General features: G+C 43.1%; 1 protein-coding gene across 10 annotated transcripts in view; it reads right to left on the reverse strand.

The window, feature by feature from the left end:
• nhsl1b (NHS-like 1b) overlaps positions 1-20,791 on the reverse strand; it is a 96,743-nt gene that overhangs the window by 44,550 nt on the left and 31,402 nt on the right. The window contains exon 1 of one of the 10 annotated variants that reach the window (XM_034580517.1): positions 10,555-11,952. The exons of 7 other annotated variants lie outside the window; for them this stretch is intronic. In XM_034580517.1, coding sequence (XP_034436408.1) covers positions 10,555-10,804 — 250 coding nt within the window. In that variant the 5' untranslated portion in view covers positions 10,805-11,952. Of the gene's footprint in view, positions 1-1,842; positions 2,175-9,968; positions 10,006-10,554; positions 11,953-20,791 lie in introns of those variants that run through there. 2 more of the 10 variants (XM_034580525.1, XM_034580526.1) reach the window with 2 other exon arrangements.

Raw genomic sequence — 20,791 nt, forward strand, 5'->3', positions numbered from 1 at the left:
CTGGGAGGGAGAGGGGCTCAAGTGCAGAAATAACTTATGTAACATACCAAAAGCCGCACCAAGTGATCTGGCTGACTCGCAAAAAAGGCTTATATTAAAATGCAAGGCTTTACTCTGGGTTGGGTGTGGGGGGGTGGTGAAAGCAGATGAGAATCCAGCTCTGGCCGCGGCTGGATGCGAAGGAACACGGACTGAAAATGTGTCACATCTGCCTTAAGAGTTTTGGCAACCGCAAGCGAAAGGGGGTTTGAATCATAACATAAGCAGTTACTGTTACTGGCAACCAATATGGAGTAATCTACTGGTGGGATCATAGTTTTTAATGTAATGCACGGTATTTGGGTCAGTTTGCTGCGTCTCTTGATGCCGAGTCAAAAATGTTGTGCAAATCGGAGTATGGCAACTTTTTACACTTGTCCACATCAAGTAAAATGCTGCTATACAGTTAGATGTTTGGAATCAAAAGGACAGAGCGTTAAAATGTCAAACCTGGCGACCGTGTGTTGGAATGGTAGATGACTTAATCTAACAACTCTGAATTTCCTCTCCGACACAATTCCCACATCTGTTTCCCTCCATATTCCTCCAAGTCCGAGCAGAGCCACAGTACGGAAACTGTGTAACTGACAACACAAATGACTGCATACAGCTGGCAAACTGGAACATAGCCAGACATAGTTGCATAGTTGTTTAGTTTATATTGCCTCACTTCTTGAAGCCATGAATCTACAAGAGACAGACGGAGATAATGCTCTGGTGTCCCAATAAGAACGATTTCCTCATTTCTGAGATAAAGGCAATTAGGATGATTTATTAAGCTGCAGCCGGGCAACATCTCTTTCTTCATTTCCCTGCAGGCGGAACCCGGAGATCTCACAAAATGTTTTCAACTTGAAATCAGTGTTTTTCCAGATCTTCGAGTTATTGTCATTTAAACTCTACACTTCTATACATTATACATTTCCTTTTCTTATAGTATCTTCCACATTCTGTGCAAAGAACCAAAGGTTATAAGTGTGATCCAAGATATGTGAAGATACCAAATTATGTTTTTTCATCAGTGCATTAATGAGCATAAAAGTGATGTCGGTATGTTTTTCTGGTCAGTTTTGTTTCCATTCTTCATCTGAAGCTGAGAGTGGAGTGACGTCAGTGTTTAAAACAAAGAGCAAAAAACAAAGAGGCAGCTTGAGTCAGATGCGGACACAACATAGCACAGCACTGACCAAAAGTGTCAGAACAGACAAAAATGCAAAATGCAGCTGCCAGTAAAAGAGAAACCGGTTTTCCCGTTATCTCACTTTTAACTGGTCAGTCGAGTAATAGCCAACACATGGCCCCACTCTGCAGGACGGCAGCCCTGCAACTGCTGCTTCGCCAGCTGTTACTGCGGACGAGGCACACACCGACACACACATCACTCATTTCCGCAAAAATACACTCTCCACTTCGATGAAAGCCAATTCAAAGCTGCATTTGAGGGTTTCAACACAGGGACCTCTTGATGTTTCCCCCCAAAGCCAGAGAAGAACTGGAAAGAGGAGTGATTTAAAAATTTAAGAGAGAAAAAGAAAAGGAGAGCAGGGATAAAAGTCAGTGAACATAAATGAGCCGGAGACAGAAGGAACAAAAGAAGAAATGATTAAAGAGCGAAAAAAGGAGGCTTTTCCTTCACTAAAGGAAAACACATGAGGACGGATATTAGAGGAAGCCGCTGTGACAGAGATTACTTTCAGCACAGAGAGAAGAGATGGAGTTCAACTTTTCTTTGTCTCACAAAGTCTGGAGGAAAAGTCACACACACCAGTACGCACACACACAAACACTCACATACACACTTACCTTTCAGACAGAACATGTCTCTTTCCTTATTTTCCCATTTATCCACAGGAAACAAACACAGGTATCTTCTTTCTTGCCGTTTCCTCTCTTTCTTGCCCTCCTTCCCTCTCCCCCGCTCCCTCCCTCTCTATGCCGCTCGGTCAAAGCGTTCACACATGGACACACACATCCTGACACATACACTCCTCTCTCCCGCTGCCTCTCTCGCCATCTCCCTCCCTCGCAGTCTTCCCTCGTACACACGTCCACACACACGCGCACATGCCGCGAGTGGCAGGTAGCCAACTTCTACACTGCAGGAAACTGCCTTTCGACCCCCCCCTCCAATCTGCTCCCCTCTCTCTCTCTCCCCCTGCATCTCTGAATATCTCTCTACAACGCTAAACCCCCATCTCTCCGCCCCATCAGTGTTTAGAGGTGGAGAGCCAGACTAAAACTCTTAAATCTGCTGTCACTCTCAAACCCCTTGACTGGTCTCGTTTACACACATACATATAACTTTAAACCTATTTAGTACAAAAATCAATTTAAATAAGACCTTTGCACTTATTAGGGACAGGCAAAAATCAAAACAGAATTACACAAACACACCCAGAAGAGCGTGAGCCTTGTGGATGATTGTGATTGTAGAGAATCTGGGCAGTCAGCAGTTCAGAAAGAGGCAGGGGGCCCCGGCTTGAGGCCGGCCTATTGTGTGCTGATCAAATATAATCGCTTTAATCCCCCACAATTCAACAGGTTGTTATCAGAAACAGCTAAACTTGGTGCATCCCAAACCCTCCAGGCTGGCCAGTCTGAACAACCAAAAGAGTCACAGGGACGGGACACAGAAACACTATCGAGTCAAAATAACATTTCCAATTTGGTGTTAAGCTGCTGCTTATATCTAGTAAAACAGCAGCAATTCTTACTGAGTGCAGTAAAAATAGCAAAGGGTTAAGAAACTGTAACACAAGCTGCTTTTAGACATGCACTGAAGTCCAGGCAGTTTCCTGAAAAGGATTTGTATGTGAGAAAGAAAATGTCAGAGTAAGTTGCTCCAGACATTTTCCAGCTCCCTAGTAATGTCCATAAAATGTCAGAGTGAGCCCATGAGAGAATACAGCAGGAAAAATAAAATAAAACACAAAGAGGGGTCATTCACCTAGAAGACACAGACGAAGATGTCAACTTGGAAAGACACGAGATTAGAGAGCTTTTGATGATATTGGCCGACGCCAGTGTCGATGTGCTGTTAACAAAAACACGGGATTTCCGCAATGTCCTGCCTTTTGCATGATCTACGCAGGGGTCACGCCACACCTGGATGTCCCGGACATTTTCCTGTTGTGAACATGTTTGACTCGGACAATCTCCTGCTGTATTTCTCACATGTGAAAGACAAACTCTGAGTTCATGTCTGAAAACAGTTTTAATAGAAAAGGATGTTGTTGCCGTTTTGTTGAAAAGGTTTCAATCCAGGTGTTTTTTCTAATACAAACTAGGAAATGGCAGGAAATAAGTGCACTGATCAAACAACCTTCAAAAGCTAATCAAGACACAATCAGCACAAGTGCCCTTTAATGGGAGCGGTGAGGTGTCAGAATCTTTATAAAGGCTTACTCCAGGCTGGATATGAAATGTTTGTAAAAGGTGTGTGTGTGTGTGTGTGTTATGTATGTTTATGTACAAATGTGTGTTAATCCCATCCCACAACTGCTTGCAAGCTATGACAAGCCTGCCTCTACCAGATGTCACCAATTACGGGCTGATTGGTGTGTGTGTGTGTGTGTGTGTGTGTGTGTGTGTGTGTGTGTGTCCCCTCTGCAACGGTGAGTAAATGTGAATGCCACAAAAACACAACCATGGAAATAATCAGCAATTAAAAAACGCACATAAATCCCTGGGTGCACCCACTTAACCAGACAATAAAGTCTGACTCCATCAAACTTTCACCTTAATTGGCTTCTGCTACTCCCAAAATGGCATTTATACTTTTACCTTCATCATAAAATCCTGAGCACTGAGTGTGAGGTCGGCCTAATCACTGCCCTCACAAAGTGGGAGAGGTGGATTTTTATCCCTGTTCTGCACCAACCGGATTAAGACGGATGTTGGCGGCACAAATTATGAGATGATATTATGAGGTCAGTACAAGCTAATGAAATTAGTAAGTATCGACAGAAAACAGCTAAGTAGGAAAGATACTTCCATCCAAATGAATCCGAATGTATGGGTGTTTCCTAACCTGGAGGTCAGGGCCCATCCAAGGGGTCAAAATATAAACCAGACGGGTTGCAAGCTTTGGTTGAGGTGGTTGAAATCAATAGACGCAATAATGAAGGCTGCAATCAAATGATCCTTTGCTTTAAGGAGTCATAAGCCAAAGAGGTTGGTAACCACTGCTCTGCTCTCCACAATCTTTCAAAATTTCCTTCCATGGAGTTCTCGTTTTTTACTGAAACACTGAAAAAGTCTTTGTAGCATTTCAAACATCTATATATTTATTCTGATTCCTATTCATTATTATTTATATTTGGCATAATATCTGTAATATTTTCCATGTAAATGAAGAGTCTTGCCTCTGTTTTCTGAAATTATGATGTTATGTAAATTCCCCTTCTTTTGTTCAAGCTGTGCTGTCTGATGTATTTCTTCTGCACTGTAAGACGTGGCAGCACTCCTCTGGTTAAATGACAGTGTCTAACTGTAACTGCAGGATATAAAGACTGTATTCAGAGAATTTCCAGCTGGTCACTGTTGTTATTCTCCAAAAATACAGTCTTTGTCTGCAGATTCAACACTATCATGAGGGCCAAATCATGAACTTCACAAAGACAATATCTTAAATGTGAGTCAGTACTGCACGTCCCCTATTGTCTTTGGTGCAGGACAACACACAACACGTGTGCAGTGAGCTCTACGTCAGTGCAAGATAAAACTAAACAACACACACTGATAAGATGTGGACTTGCTGTAATAAACATGAATACGTCAGTAACAAATTCAGTTACGTTTTCTGACATTAACCAGAAAATATCTGGAAAAATTGAGTCCGGACATTTTCCAGTTTTGCCCTTCACATGTGAAGACTGCACAATCATTCCACAACATTTTATAAATCTCAGTTTGACATGATGAAATAAGCTTTAAAAAGGTCCAGTACTTTTTCTTCCTATTCTAAAAAGGTATTTAGAATTATGCTTAAATGAAAAAGCTTGTTTCCTCTCACATGACAACATCACAGCTCCTGCGTACGTGCTGAGGCAGATTATAACATCTCACCTGCGAAATAAACTGCGGCTCATGTTGGGACAACACCAGTGCATCCTATCAACATACAGTAAGCCGCGGACCTCTATCCCCTCACAACCTGAAATCATGTCCACAAATATAAATCACTTGCTTTTCCTACCTCCACGGTTTTCATCATTGAGTCTTTGCTATCATGGATTATATCAGGGTAATAGGAGACATGATACAGAGGTGGGCGATGCAGGTCAGAGATTACGTTTTTAGAGGGAAATAAAGACATAATGCGATTTAGTTCAGGCTAAAACTGAACTGTATTGCGTGGCACGTTTTGGACGGGTTTTCAGCACGAAGTAGGTCTGATCTGGGATCAACGGTGAGGGACATAAAAATTAGGTTACGTGGGTCAGAGAAGCAGAAAGAAAAAAATTTGACTTACCTGAAGATCAGCATTGTTGTCACATAAGAGAGAGAGACAGAGAAAGGTGATTAGAAACAGTTTAAATCCATAAAGTAGCACATTTTATATATTTATCCTTTCCTGTGAGCATTTCTATGTAAAATAAGTGTGCGTGTGTGTGTGTGTGTGGACAACCTGGGCTGTGGGCCACATCACCAGATTTCCATGTCTGTCTTTTAATGAGGCCACACTGGTTTATACACCACATCTATCCCCCCCTGCAGCGAATTATCATCTACTAATCTGGATTTACACATGCACTACGCAATGATGATGAGTCTGTTTAATGTGTGTGAGGAATGTCTGTGTCGAAATGTGTCCAACAACACTGTTACACAAGAGTTCAGTCTCATCTGAATCCTCTCAAATTTCGCTAAGTATCTCACACGGACAAATACGTCCTAAAAGAACCTTTCGCACATTCTAAATTCATAAACGGCCCATTAACAGTGTTTTATAATGCGAGACCCAATTCTGGTTCTGGCCCGCCACAACCCTAGTGTGCCAAGGTATATGGTTAATATTTAGGTCAATATGCTGTTGCCCTAAATGTGCGAAGGAAAAAAACATCACATTAAAAAAAATCGACTAAATCCGTCAATCTTCCCACAACATGTTAACATAGTGCAGTCATTCCTGCCAACAGCAAAGATCTAAACAAATCTGAGTCATTGAGTTCCTTTCGCTTAAGACATTTTCAGACATGAACTTCTTCATATGGGAAAGACAAACTGTGTCCGGACATTTTCCAGAGCTTGTCCTTCACATGAAGAACACAGCAGGAGATAGTCCGAGTCAGACACGCTCACAACAACTGAAACATGCAGGAGGTAGGACATTACGATGTTTTAATGTTTTTGTTTACAGCACATAGACACCCGTCTGTATTCTCTCATGGGCTCCCTTAAACATTTTACAGACGTTTCTTTGGCTGGCAGGAAAAGTTCCAGAAAATGTCCAGAGCAACGAACTCGGACATTTGCGTTCTCACATACAGCCTTTACTGAAAATTTCAGGAACAAGTCCAGAGTTCAGTACATGTCTGATTTGCTGTAGCCTACATAGCATTTAAGAGGCAGTGCAATAATCATGTAAAGCCCAGACTCCCATCTGCCATTCAGACTCATTCCCTCTAAAGACAGAGACGGCCTCCGCAGTCTGGCCGGTGCCCCGACTTCACCACTTGCGACTCTTGGATCTTATTTGTACTTGACGTGGCCTTCGAGAGCTGCCACTTACTGATTGATTCAGACACAGAGGCCACAAAGGGGAGATCAATAGGGTTGATTGAGGTGATTGATCAGATCTTTCCGTGTTTGTGTATCGAAGAAAGAAAGCAAGACAGGAGGAGAGACAGGAGTGAGTTCAATTTCTGTATATAAGAGGCTGAGATAAAACAGCAGAGGTAGTACAATCTCCCTAATTTAATATCTAAATATCTAAATTGAACAATCTCCTGAAATTGTATCAAGTAATAATCTATACATCAAAAAAATGATTCGATTTCATTCACAGATGAGAATATTGTTACTCAACCTCCCTAGAACAGCAAATAGGAGCCTGTCCTCCACTCAGCTACTGAAGCACTCTCTCACACATGATTGGTTCAGAGTTGTCCCAATGGCAAGGTCAAACTGAACCACACCAGGAAACACTCACTTGCACAGCCCGTTACCTTGGCAACCGGGGCAAACACCCAACCAGTCGAGCTGGAGGCTGTATCTCAAAATTGCAGGTTTTGGAGCCACAGGCGCTTATTTTAGGAGCTATATTTGCACACAGGCACAGTGCGTGGCTGCCCATGTATCTTGTAATGGGCCCTGGCAGGCACGTGGAAGCAAGATCCAGATGTTATAAATACTTTGGGTTTTCTTCTGCAGATGTATTGTTATGAGACGTTTCCTCTGCGTGGTGTGCATTTGGACAGAGCTGTATGTGCGTGTGTGTTCGGGATGGAATAGTTTTATTCTGACCTGTCTATGACACTGTCTCTAGTCTAGAATTAGCTATAAAAAGATATAGACTGTGCACATGACAGAGACAGAGGGTGTGTGTGGCATCAGAGTAAGAAAGAGCATCAGTCTGTTGCCGTTAATTCATTTCTTCTTTCATCTACTTCTTTTTCTCCATCTCTGAGCTTTGCTGTTCGCTCATATCAGCCAATCAATAAAACACTCCACCGGCTTTCAGTGGAGATTTTAGTATAGTGGAATTGACTTCCTGACTCCAAGTACCAAATAATCAATGGAGAAAATCCAAACCAATCAGATGAATAAATGATCAGAAATGAAGGACTCAAAATGAGATCCGTCAGAAAGTCAGGGTGTCTACAGCTATAAAACAAGTTTCGTTAAACACTTTTAAGACCTTGAAATAAAATTTAAGACTAAATCTAAAAATACAACCCAATAAACTCCAATGCCTTGGTCCCCTTTGTCCCAAGATTGAAAGACTTTGGACACACACAGAGCAGTCTGCTTCATAAGCACTTAACTGCACTGGCTTTAACCACTCAAGTCACATCTCGTTAAATTTGCATTTCCCCATGTTCATAAACTAGCTAGTGTGCCGGCTAGAAAGGCTTCTTCTGTCTCTCAGATGAGAGATTTTCACGGTGACCTTTACTGGTGATGTGCCTTAAAAAATTAAGACTGATCCAATCTCAATTTGAGACAATTTAATACTTTTTGAGGAAGGTAGCAACCTTGTAGAAGAGCAGCCCTGAGGATGTTTGTTCAGCGCAAACAGACAAAATGTGTGTGACTGACCAAACAGAGGAATAACATCAAGTATAGTACATTGAAAGATATGGCTTAGATACAACACTTTCTGTACAGATAGTCAGATATTCTACAGCTGTAGATTTAAAGCACTGCAATGCGATAGTAACATCACCTTATTTGAACAAAACGTATCAAGCGTGTGTTTTCACGAGTAATTCCTCCACTAAGTACAATCAAGGAATTATTTTTACAAAGCACAAGTGACAACTGGAAGGAAAAGACACAAGCGGATGTGATGAGGTGAAAGTCTAAAGCCTTGGGTGTGATGACGATGATGTTCTGTGAGCGTTTCATCTCTGCTTGGCTGCAGCTTCTATTCTTTGACTTTGGGGGGAAAAAATGTCAGGAGCTCAAACCATCCGAGCCATGTGCAGCCCCGAGCTGTTTTAGGAAGGGGCAGGTTCAGAGGTGACAGAGTGACCCGGGGGGGATTGAGACATGCAGTGAACGACAACAACAGCAACAAGCTCCGCATTTCTGTGAGGCAACAAAATGGCAGCTTGTGCTTAGGTTACTCCACGTGCATTGAAGGGCCACTATACGATTTGTTGAGTAACAAAAGCTGCATTATGAATAACTGACTTTATTAAATAAATGTTTTTAATAAAATAAGCAGCAGCCTAAGAGTGAAGATTTTGTATTTGGAGTTATTACCTCCGTCAAGGTTATTTTTGCATTTGTGTCTTTTTGGTTCATTTGTTGGTTTGTCTGTTTGTTAGCAGGATTACGCAAAGACGACCAAACCGATTAACAGACTTGGCAGAGGGATGTGAGGCTGGTAAGAGATAAACATGCAGTTTGCGAGTGACAAAAGTGAAAAAAGTGTAACATTCGATAAGTTAACATTAAAAGCTACTATTTAGAGCCGATAACTGGTTTATAATTGATGACATCATCAACTTGGTAACTCGTGCACCAACATTTTCGCTGACTTTCCAAGTTGTTGTTCCGACTTGAGGTCGAGTTTATGTGTTGTCCAACCGTGTGGGGGCTTAAAAGCTATTCTACAATCTGACTAGCGATTCTATTAAAGCATACTGGAAGCTTTGGAGTGAGTAAGATCATTGTTGCACTTACTGTCAAAGTAAGGAACTTACTAAAAACAAGCCTAAAAGCCTAAAAACAAAACAAGACACTTCTAAACAGGTCTAAAACTGGTTTTGTGTCGGAGAGAAAACTAACCTGATCAATCAGGGCGAAAACAGGTGACACCACATTCCCCCCCAACAGTGACATGTTTAGACAGTCAGAGTGTAATTCTATGTAACTGTACATATGCAAATGAGTAAACATATCACAATATCAATTGCACAATGTAGTGGGATGTTGTTTTGAACACAGAGACTTTTTAACATGAATAATAGAGAAGATTATGGATGACAAACCACAGTCCTTACTGATCTGAGGCCAGTTGAGAGATGGCAGCAGTATGGGTCAGGGTATCTGTGTCTTTTTCCATTCTCAGTTAAGGATTAGGGATACTGTTACAATCATTTTTTTACGAGCGTCTTATTGACACTGCTGACACACACACACACACACACACACACGGTCACACACATACATCTAATTAACTGATCAATAAGTAATGAGCCTCGTCTAGAAACACTACACCCATGAGGTACTAAGAGAAGTATAAATAGCATTCTCACCTTTTTCTAAGCAGGAGTGCATCCAAATATTAACAGGAAATATAAGTTAAGTAATTCATCAAAATGATCACTTGCTGCGAGTGATGAACTATCCACACACACACTCAAATACGCCCTCCCCCTGGCACCAGATCATGCACTCACATCGCCACCAGCCCGTGGCATCAACAGTTTCCAGCCGGACGCATGGTTGTTTATCTATCACACACACAAAGTGCCATTTGACCCCCCCAGAAAAGTCCCACTAACTACGTATACCTCCCACACGCTCCCTAAGCAACCAGGAAGTGTCAGAAACATGGAGCTGGAGAACAAGGGGCCATAAAAAGACTGTGGCCCACTTCTTGCGTTGTTTGTGCACGTAAACAAAGTCATTCACTGGCTTCCTGGCTGAGCGCGAGAACAAAAATCCATTCAAATGAGCTCAGGGCATTGTGTGAAGTTGTGATGCAGCCAAACCAAACACACCATGTGGTTTTGTTGGTGTGTGTCCTACAGAGTTTTCTGTAGCATTAAAAAAAAAAACGCTCGATAAACAATATTTGTGTTTTCATTCCTTTGCTTCCCTGCAACTTTTCCCTCTCACCTATTTTATGTTGAGGCTGGTAAACCCAGCTGTCCTCATCATCATCATCCTCGTCCAAATCTGCAGCATGAAGGTGAGTGTGTGAGTGCGAGTATGCATTGCCGTTGTGGACGGCGTGGAGCTCGTTCTGGCTGTGGAAGATGCGTCTGCTCTGGCGGGAGAGGGTGGACACGTTGAGCCAGCTGAGAGCGCGGGACAGGCCCGCCGGTTTGTCCTTCTTAAAGGACGCAGACCTCCTGTCTCCTCTCATCCTCACTCAGATAAGGGCAAGTCCAAGATGGGAGGATGCACCATCCAAAAAATGTCTTTAATAGTGAGGGGACATAATCCTCAGATGCAGATTCTTAGATTGGTTGTTATATGTTCAACTTAAGTTGCCAAACATTTCTGAACGCACCATCAACCCAGATCTGCACACATGCATAAATGCTTCAAATTTTAAGCATTACATTAATTCCAGGGAGAAGTTGAGCCAGTTTTCTTTCACTCTGCTTGCACTGTCCCGCATCACGACTCTGACCCAGGCTGTCTTAACTTCCAATCTCTTTCTCCTTTAATTCATATCTCTGTCACAAGCCAAAAGTCAAGGCTAAATCATCTCCTTCCTTTTCTACTCGTCCTCTGTGCTTAAAGACTCTGGGCGGGATTCCCAAACCCAAAAGGAGTAATTAGGCAATCCAGCAATCTGGAAAATCACCGCCCCTTAGCCGCACACATTCGCACGCACACTCCTGTATGTTCACGCTCACTGTTGGCTGTAACATTTCCCTCCGGTGCACGACAGGGGTGGAGAGAAGTTTCCAAATGACATCAAGATACTTTTCAATCAGAGCAAGTCCAGCGGTTGTTGTTTACGATCATTTGTGCCCTTGTGTGCTGTTGCATCCAGTTGTTAGCGCACACACAGCCGACGTGCACGGTGTCACCACAAGACCAGACCAGACCTGGAGGTGAGAAGAATCCAACGTCCCTGGATCGATTCCCACACGCTGGCATAAACACACTCACATGTGAGATCCTCCCGCTACAGTTCCAGCTCCAAATCCTCTCGTGTGTTGTGCAAAAGATGACTCCACGTGTCGGGGTTTCCAGAAGAGTGTATCAACCTTAACTTTTCATCGTTATTGGAGAATGAAGAACAAAAAAAACTCCAGTTGTTGACGGCCGTCGGGATCGGTCTCTCCAATCAGCTGATCAGCACAGGTGATAAAACAAATCACCTGTGCTATAAAGAATCACGAGGGCCGGCTCACACACACCTAGCGTGACGCACAAAAAATGATAGTACGCGCCGTGTGAGGATTCCCTGAATGCCGCTCACAAGTCAGTCCTAAAGAGTGTGACTACAGGAGTTGGCTGTGTGTGTGTGTGTGTGGTGAGTACAGGGTTAAGGTTACACCCAACCCTTGTAGCCACGGTGCTGAAATACGAGTACGCCCCGTCCCTTCTTCCCTCCCTCCTTCTGTTTTCTGTGATTCCTGATCTCTGCCCCTCCCCTCCATCCGTTTGCCGGCATGGCAACCACTCATCTCTCCCTCCCTTTCTTACCTTCCTCACACCTTTCTTTCCGCACTTGTTTACTCTCCTCGTTATCTTTGTCATCTCTAGTCCATCAGGTGCTTCCGTTTTCTGACAAAGAGACAGCGCCCCTCTCATTGAAAGGAGCAATGCAGACTATAAGAGAACACGCATTAGATCTGCAGGGTCAGAACCACTATATTTTAAGACTGTTTATAGCACAAGGCTGTACATTTAAATACATGTTAAGAACAAGCTCATAGCCTGACTGCAGCAGACATTCTGCCAAAAGGAGCTGGTTAAACAACTCATTTAGAGCATCTCAAAAACGGTGCTGAACATGGAACCATTCAGAATATACACAGCAAACACAGACTTATGTCAAATTTTTAGGCGATCACACTTAAAGTTGTTTTTAGTTTTCAAAACATTTGTGAAAAATGTGCAATTAGTGTGCGTTCTTCTGTAAAAAAACAATACACAACAACACACACTTAACTGCCCAACATGTAGTTGAGGTAGAATTGAAAAAGCAGCAGAGGCCCCCAGGGGCAAAAACAAAGTCTTTATGGCGCTCTGTAACTGTGTTAGGGAGGTGGAGTTTTCCCACCCAAGTGTAACCACAGAGGGTGTGTGGCCACCAAGGTGTGTGTGTGTGTGCATGTGTGTGTGTGTATTGTATACACGTGTTACAGCAACCTCATAACCCTAATCAATCGCTTTTCATCTTCTTGTTTCCACTTTAGCCGGAATGCAGAAAAAAAAAAAAAGAGGAAGTGGGTTCAGTTTAGACGCCGATTTGAAGGAACACCTCCCTGTCGAGCGTTGCCTTTTGTGGATCCATTACACACTGGTGCAAGCTGATCCCAGATTTGTGGCTTGGTTGAGTGTAAACCTAGACTTACTGTAAACCCCCCCATCACTCTGTCGGGTCCCCGACCTCATTTTCTTTTTCCCTTTAGGGAGGAAATCTACCATCTCAGCACTTGCGGAAGGGGACAACTGACACACACATACACACATGCACGCACGCACACACATACATATTTACTAAGACTGTTGCTTGCACACATTAGGTCACAGTCCTTTAGTAATTAGACAGCACAACACTCTACTGTGAAGGGGTGGAGGGATCAGTTCGTTCATAAAGGGACCAAAAGAATTAGGAAATGAAAATAAGTCGATTGAAACAACAAAGGGCAATAGGTTAACTGGCTGGGATGAGGGAAATGATGATTAACAAACCAACATGTCAACATGGTGAACAGCATAAAGTCAATAAGAGTGGACAGTCAGGGTCTTTGGATTTCTGCTTTTCTTGAAGAAAAGCCGTTTTAGTAGCATAACCCTCGAAGGGAATTGAAAAGTCAAAGGTCAGCATAAGAGTTCAGCAAACTGGTACGACCCCCACCTCACTCCCATTTCCCAAATCCCCCTTTTTTCATTCCCTTAAAGCTGCTCGCACAGAGAAGTGACAGCAGTGACAATAGTCAATATGTTTAACGGCGGCTGCTTCTGCTCAGAGGAGAATATCAGTCTTTGACAGGTTTTAAGTGCTAGCTCTGTAGTTTTCATCTGTTGTCTAATGATGTATAAAAGACTCAAATTATTATTATTACCATCATGGTTGTCATTATTATTAGCAACTTTGATTTATACAGCATCTTTCAAGGTGCATAACGAAACTTTACTAGACCAGAATATTAAGGCCATTTAAAGGAAAAAATCATAGGTATAAGGACTTGGAAGACATTGTGAAAGAAACTGTGGAATAGACCTGAAAGAACCACACAGACGTGGAGGACATCTTTTGTAGAGGAGAAAATGACTGGTAATGGTCAACTGCAATCTACATGCTAATCAAATGGGTTTCGTACTTTCTCAGGTAACAATGACATTGGTGATCAAGATTCTGGACCCAGATTGAGTGGAACTTTGACTGTTTCTCAATTGGTCCCCAATTTATATTGGGCCTATTTAGGGTATTTTAATATGGAGGATTTTAACATATATACTTGACTTTAGAATTGTAACACCATTTCAAAATAAACTGAATATGTCTGTTTTAGGAGTGTAACGTCTTCGTCAAATTTGTACAGGTACATGCACTTTATGTAACTTTTTGTTAATTTTCTTCCCTAGTTATGATATTAAATACAAAGCTTATATAAAGCAGAAGAACACTTAGAGTAATTTAAGTAACAACTTAATCTGCACGGCATCATTTCAGCCACAGACGTGCAATACAGACCCTAAACAAACTTCTGTTTGAACAGAACATGGATTTCACAAATGTCACTTTGGGATATTCCTTCTCTCACATGTGATAAGAAAGGAGACAGAAGGCAAAGTACAAATAAGACCAGACAATGAAGGACTCGACTTAAACTACTGGGCAATTAAGTTAAATTACATCAAATCAGACGAAATTAAAAGTTCTGAGAAGATAAACTGGATCCACACAATCCTGCATCACAAAGACAATACAAAGTTAAATGGCAGATATTTATGACCATATGACACGTCTCAAAAAGAGACAAGTGAAACAGAAAGATGACGGCCTTGACGCGCTGGATGACACAGTACAGATAACACTTCTGACAATAACAAAACATGTCCTTCTACCAAAAATGATGGAGAATTTGCTCAGCTGACTAAACACAACCTCCTGCTCCCTCCTCTTCTTGTTGCACGCACACACACGCACACTTGCATGCAATCACCAGATGCGTGACACAGACAGGAGACGAACGACCTGGTTGCCAGGTAACCCAATCAGACATCAGATAGGGTTGGATCAATATACAGCGACCAGATGCTAAAAGGTAAATTATAGCAGATAAACAAGTGCAGCACAAATAAAGCAACACAGACACACAAGCAGACACAAACACAATTTAGTGCATCTGTAAGTCTACTTTTTTTTTTTAACCAAAAGACTTGGCGGAGTGTTTGTACCAAATTCCAGATCCCAGTAAGTACAGTCTCGCAGTGTGTGTCTCTCAGCGGTAATGGATCCACAGAGCCAGTTAAACACAGGGGTTCTGCTCCGCCGCAGAGGAAAGCTTTTATTACTACACACACCACCCCACATTTACTGAGACAGTTATATGAGAGTTGGTGTTTATGTGTCTCTGTAGCATCTGCAGGCAAACTGGACCAAACCTGTTGGTAAGGGTCAGCTCGACTTTTTTTTTTAAACTAAAACTGGTTTTACTGCAGCCACATGCAGATCGATGTGATATAAATCTGCTTAAAGAGCAGCAGTAAGATCAAGGCCTGTTTAAGGGTCAGAGTATCAAATATGGTTTAAATTAGGGTACACCTCCAGGGAAGTCATGCAAGTCAAGGGAAGTATGCAGCACCCCTGTGTGTGTGTGTGTGTGTGTGTGTGTACTGTAAGTTCTATATTAGGTGCCTACAGGAGGTGTTGGAATCCTCACTGAAGGAGTGAAAAGGGCCTCTACCAGTTACAAAAGCATGTGTATGTAAGGAATACAGCTATTTGTATATTTGTATATGTACAAACCATAGACTGTATATTGAGTTGGAGGACACGTCTCTACTTCCTCCCTTTGTTTTTAACGTTTTTAGTTTGGTTCATGTCCCAACCATTAGAGTAAAGGAGGCAGGATTTATGAATGGCATCCATCTTTAAAGTGAAAACAGCTAAAGACAGCAAACAGAAGCGGCCTAATAATGTGAGCTTACAAACAAAGTGTGTGTGTGTGTGTCTCACTCAGCCATCAGAGCCCCAGTAGGGTCCACAGACTCACCTCATGATACACTTCATCTGTCACTAAGTATGATGGGAGGTTGGAGGGGTGGGGTGATTTCTGGGTGTCACTCTTCTCAGTACAATGAATGAGGCATGAACACACCATCTATACAAATGAGGAGCACACTCTTCTGTGTAACTCGGCCGTGATCAGACATCAGGGTAGAAGGAGCTGACAGAGAATGAGAGTGACTAACCCATATGACAATGGACGAGGAGGATGAGGACAAAGTGACTCACACAGTATAAAATGTGCCTCGATCAGGTTAGATGACAAAGAGCTTCAGACCTTCAGGGGGTGGAGAAGGGCAGGGTCATGCTGGTGCCCAGCAAAGGCCCTCTGGTGGTGGCAGTGGAAAGAACGACTGACAGTCCTTCATTTGAGTTTTTGTGGTTTGCTTCAACTTCAACATTTTGTGGTTTGCTTGAACATAATAAGCAAGTATACTGTCTTTCATATTGAAGAATCTGTTAAATAATGTTCAACGCTGTCTAAGTACACTGATTCTCTACAGCCTTGTTGATTTGTAACTACTTTCCCCAGCCACAAGGGGGAGCCCTCTCACTGGCATTCCTCTGAGGAGCAAACGCTTGTGTTCTCTGCTGGTCAGTGTAGCCTTGGGTCTTCATTGAAAGATGAAATGAGCCGGAAAATGTGCCTCCTCTGTGGGTCTGTACGTAACTCTTATCTATGAGGATACGCTCAATAAACAACACTGGGTGTGTGTGTGCAGAGATATCAATCTTAAATTTGGATGACGCTACTATTCAAGACTTCCAAGGCCTACATTTTGCCTCGGTGGAACAGCCCCTTCGAGGACACACACCCACACACACACACGGGTCTTTTTGACTACTTGACAGGAACTAAGCTGGTACAAACCCCTGGAGTCAACTCCAGTCAATTCACTCTGGTTAGAAGACAAATCCCCTCATTCCTTTGGCCACGTGCTGTATTATTCTGACATCTATTATTCCTGTGTGTGTGTGTGTGTGTGTGTGTGTGTGTGTGTGTGTGTGTGTGTGTGTGTGGCAAAGAGCGAGCTGAGGACCACCATTGTCCGACACCCCTCCTCCTGCGTATGAACTTAAAATGTGAATGTGTAGATTATGTTTGTACCCGAGAGTCATGTGTGGTGAATGCAGTTTATCCACCGAGACAAAGAGAAAAGTGAAGCAGGTATTGACCTATGACCCGTCAGCCCTGACCAAAAGCACCAGCTGACTCCAGGATTAACTTAGGCTATAAGTCAGGCTGCACGAGTTTGTGCACCAAACCAGAAAACGCTGGGCTCACTTTCTGCACACTCACTAAACACATGCACCATCGTCAAAACAAAGGATGAGGAAGCACAGCTGGGTGTCTGGGAGCCACATCTGTGAAACAGAATCAAAAGCTCTGCATGAAAGGCTGTGAAATATATGAAGCTACTGTATGTGTACGGACCAAGAAAAAAAAGAAAAAGGAAAGAGGAAGGCAGCAATGAGGTGAAACCATGGCATGAAAAGAACAAAAGGTTTGAGAAAGGAGTGGCACACGAGACAAATGAACTCCGGTAATGTGAGCAGGGCATTCACACACACTGCGACGCACACGCCCAGGAGGGCTGCGTCCAGTGGTTGAAGGGGGAGAAAGGGTGCGGTCGACTCAGTGCATTCCTGATCAGTCGTGCCTGAGTGGTGGAGCTGGTCCAGCAGACCCGAGGCCAGATGTGGTTTACATGTGCAATGGAATGAAGAGTATGGAATCTATAAAATCATGTGCAGATGGTGCATTGCAAAGTAAAAGAAAAGGGACTCTAGTTGAAAATTCATATTTAGGATTTAATGCAGCCTCTATTTTATTCAGCCTCATTACAGCTGAGTAGTGGATGAATGCAAAAAAACAGATTTTCTCCAGCACATTATAAAATCTGACACCTGCACAAAATGAGTTGAATACTTTACCCCATGAAAACGACAAAATGTGAACAACTCAAAAGTCAAGTTGGGTACTCAGCATTTTACTGCCACGCAGCATGTTTGTCATTGCAACAGTGTTTGAACTGACATGTGGCTGAACCTGTTTTTAAATCCCACAGGTAGAGCTGCGCCTGGTGGAGAAAGCATGTGTGGGAGCGTGTGAGCGTGTTCTGTTCCAGCCTTGATTGAGTGGTGACAAGCAGGTCGACAAACAGCTGTTTAAAGGGAAGCACCCCGTCACGACAGAAGAATGTTCAGTTTTACTGTACACACTCATAAACGAAAACAAACTCAAACTCTGCACGCCACGGTGGGGGTACAGCACCGGTATGCACATACATGTACACAGACACACACTATACCTCTTCGACATCCACTCAAGATTTCACCCCTTGTGTTGCATTTCCAGCACATTTGACTGCAAGTATATCCATGTGCATGCCTGTAAACTGCATTCGTGTATAGCGCTGGGAAAACAGCGGGCTCTGCGCTGACTTAACGTGTGCGTCTATTCAAGAGCGACTTCCTGCAGTGACACTCAAGATATTCCAGAAGAGTCAGTGGTGAAGACGATTCCTCATGACGGGCACCACAACCATTTAAAAGACCTGCTGCCAGAGGATTTCATGTTTAATATCCAACTAAACACTAGTCTCGCAACATAAAACATTGCAAGGACAAACCTTATGTTGTTTGCATGCATGTACAGGAACGGCCTCTTCTAGATGTGGGATGCATTTTCAGATTCAATTAATGTTTTTTAATTTGTATTTAATTGTTTTATCATTGCATTTTCTGGTTGGCCGAGCGATAAATGAAGCATTTAGTTAAAAACTCATCCTATCAGTTATGAAAATGCCTAAATAATAAACAAGGGACACTGTTATTACTGCTAACACTATTGCACTTTGCAGACATTATGTTATTGTGCAGCCCGGGAGTGTGAGAGAGAAACTAAGCACGAATAAATAGACTACAAATTAGAGGAGGAGATACAAACAAAAGGAGGATGAAAGTAAAGGTTTTTTTTAAATCAGCATGTTTACAACCTACCGAGGTGTGAGTATTATACGCCACATGTTTACATGTATAAAAGCTTTTTACAAGCACACGAGTGGAACACAGTGAGAGGAAAACTCTAATAAAAGCCAGGATGTGTGAAATAACAGTGGCAGCAACCTGGTGGTACAGCCGGAGGAGTGTGTGCGCGTGTGTGTGGCCCTCGCCCATAATTCCTGTCACTGTATGCGTGTTTAAAAGTGTGTGTAAACTTTCTATCTGCAGCTTGTCCAGAAACAGTCTGCGCTGACATTAAAACTGATTTAAAAGAGGAGGAGGGCGATGTGGAGGGAGAAAAAGGAGACTTAAAAGTAGAAAGTGATGGAGTGCAGAAGTGAGATGAAAGAGAGAGGGAGAGAGAGAAAGAGAGATCGAGAATAAAAAAAGAAAGCGAGAGTGAGACAGCGGGGAAATTATGCTGATTAAGCAGACGGCAGGCCAACCGTTACCGTGACAATAGGGGCTGACTTTGGGTCTGGCACTTTGCCCTGTACAGCTGGGAGCTGTCTGACACACACACACACACACACACACACACACACACACACACACACACACACACACACACACACACAGAGGCAAAATTGTTGGTTTTTCCGAGCTCATCCCTCTTACCCAGGCTCACAGTGATACATCAACGCAGCACAAACCTCCTTTAAATGCTGGACTGAGACCAGCTGTATTTTACTAACACACACACACACAGATTCTTGTCTGCAACCTCTTTCCACCCCGCTGGCTTACTCTCCTTACTCCTGATCCAAGAACAGCTCCCAACGCGAGTCATCCCGTTAGTGAAGGATTTAGGAGCAGAATCCAGATCAGCAGTTGCTGGCCAGACCAGCTGGCAGCATCGACTTCCAGCCGTTACACTCTAGGGTGTAACAGCACATTACAGACAAACTATGGGTGTAATGGGGAGCACACAGACAATAGATCAGCTTAAAATAGAGTGTCTGAGGGGAACACTCCCATATTGAATAATACAAACAGAGAGGGAGTTTGTCTTCGCTATACTATGATTAACCATGTAATGTGACAAGACTGTCAAAACACCCACCTATTCAAACACACACACACACCAATCAGAAATAGACTCCCCCAAAGACATTCCTCCCACAAGCTGTCAAAAGTTTGAGCGCAGAGTTCCATATGGACACCCTCCGTTTCTCTCCCTCCATCCTTCTCGCCATCTGTCTTTCTCCATCTCTCCACATCCCTTTGTCTCATCGCTCCCTGGCTCCTCTTCCCTTCTGTGTTTGTCCATCTCAAATTCCAGAAATGACTGTTTCAACATCTTTCTCCACATTTTTTGTGGACCTTCCTGATTCCCTCCCTCCTCCTCCTCGTCTTATCGCGCCGTCTCTCTTTTCTCAAACACAGCCTCGCTTTGTGTCTCCGAGTCGAGGGAGTGGAACACAAACTCTCAGCCCACCGCGGACTCAAAGCCAAAAGGCCACTGGTTGTGGCCACCCACCCACGGTGCACCGAAACAGTAGGGACTTTCCCTCTGTGCGTGTGAGTGAGTGTGATCGTTGTGTCTGTCTTTCTGCACGCAGCGTCTGCTCACAGGTGTGCGTGTATATCCATGTATTGGCGTCCGTGGGTCTGGGTGAGCAAGCTGTAATCTTGAGTTCGCATTCACTTGTCTATGCATGCGTATGCGAGCATGTGTGAGTCCATCTTTGTAGACTTATAATCCGGTCAAGTGACCTTTTAGCAGGAGGCGGACGAAAAAAGTCGGCAAGTTATGTGGTACAAAACTACACAGATCTGAAGTGGTTCTCACTTTCACACCTTAGAGCCATCATAGCAATTCACATCTATTAGCTGCTAGCCAAATTAGAATATTGTTTGTTTTTTTACCAAAAGAAAAAGAAAGAAACTGAAATACAGCCCAGCACAGGTCAGGTATTGTGT

Source organism: Hippoglossus hippoglossus, chromosome 24 (genome assembly GCF_009819705.1).
Source record: "Hippoglossus hippoglossus isolate fHipHip1 chromosome 24, fHipHip1.pri, whole genome shotgun sequence".
NCBI lineage: Eukaryota > Metazoa > Chordata > Actinopteri > Pleuronectiformes > Pleuronectidae > Hippoglossus > Hippoglossus hippoglossus.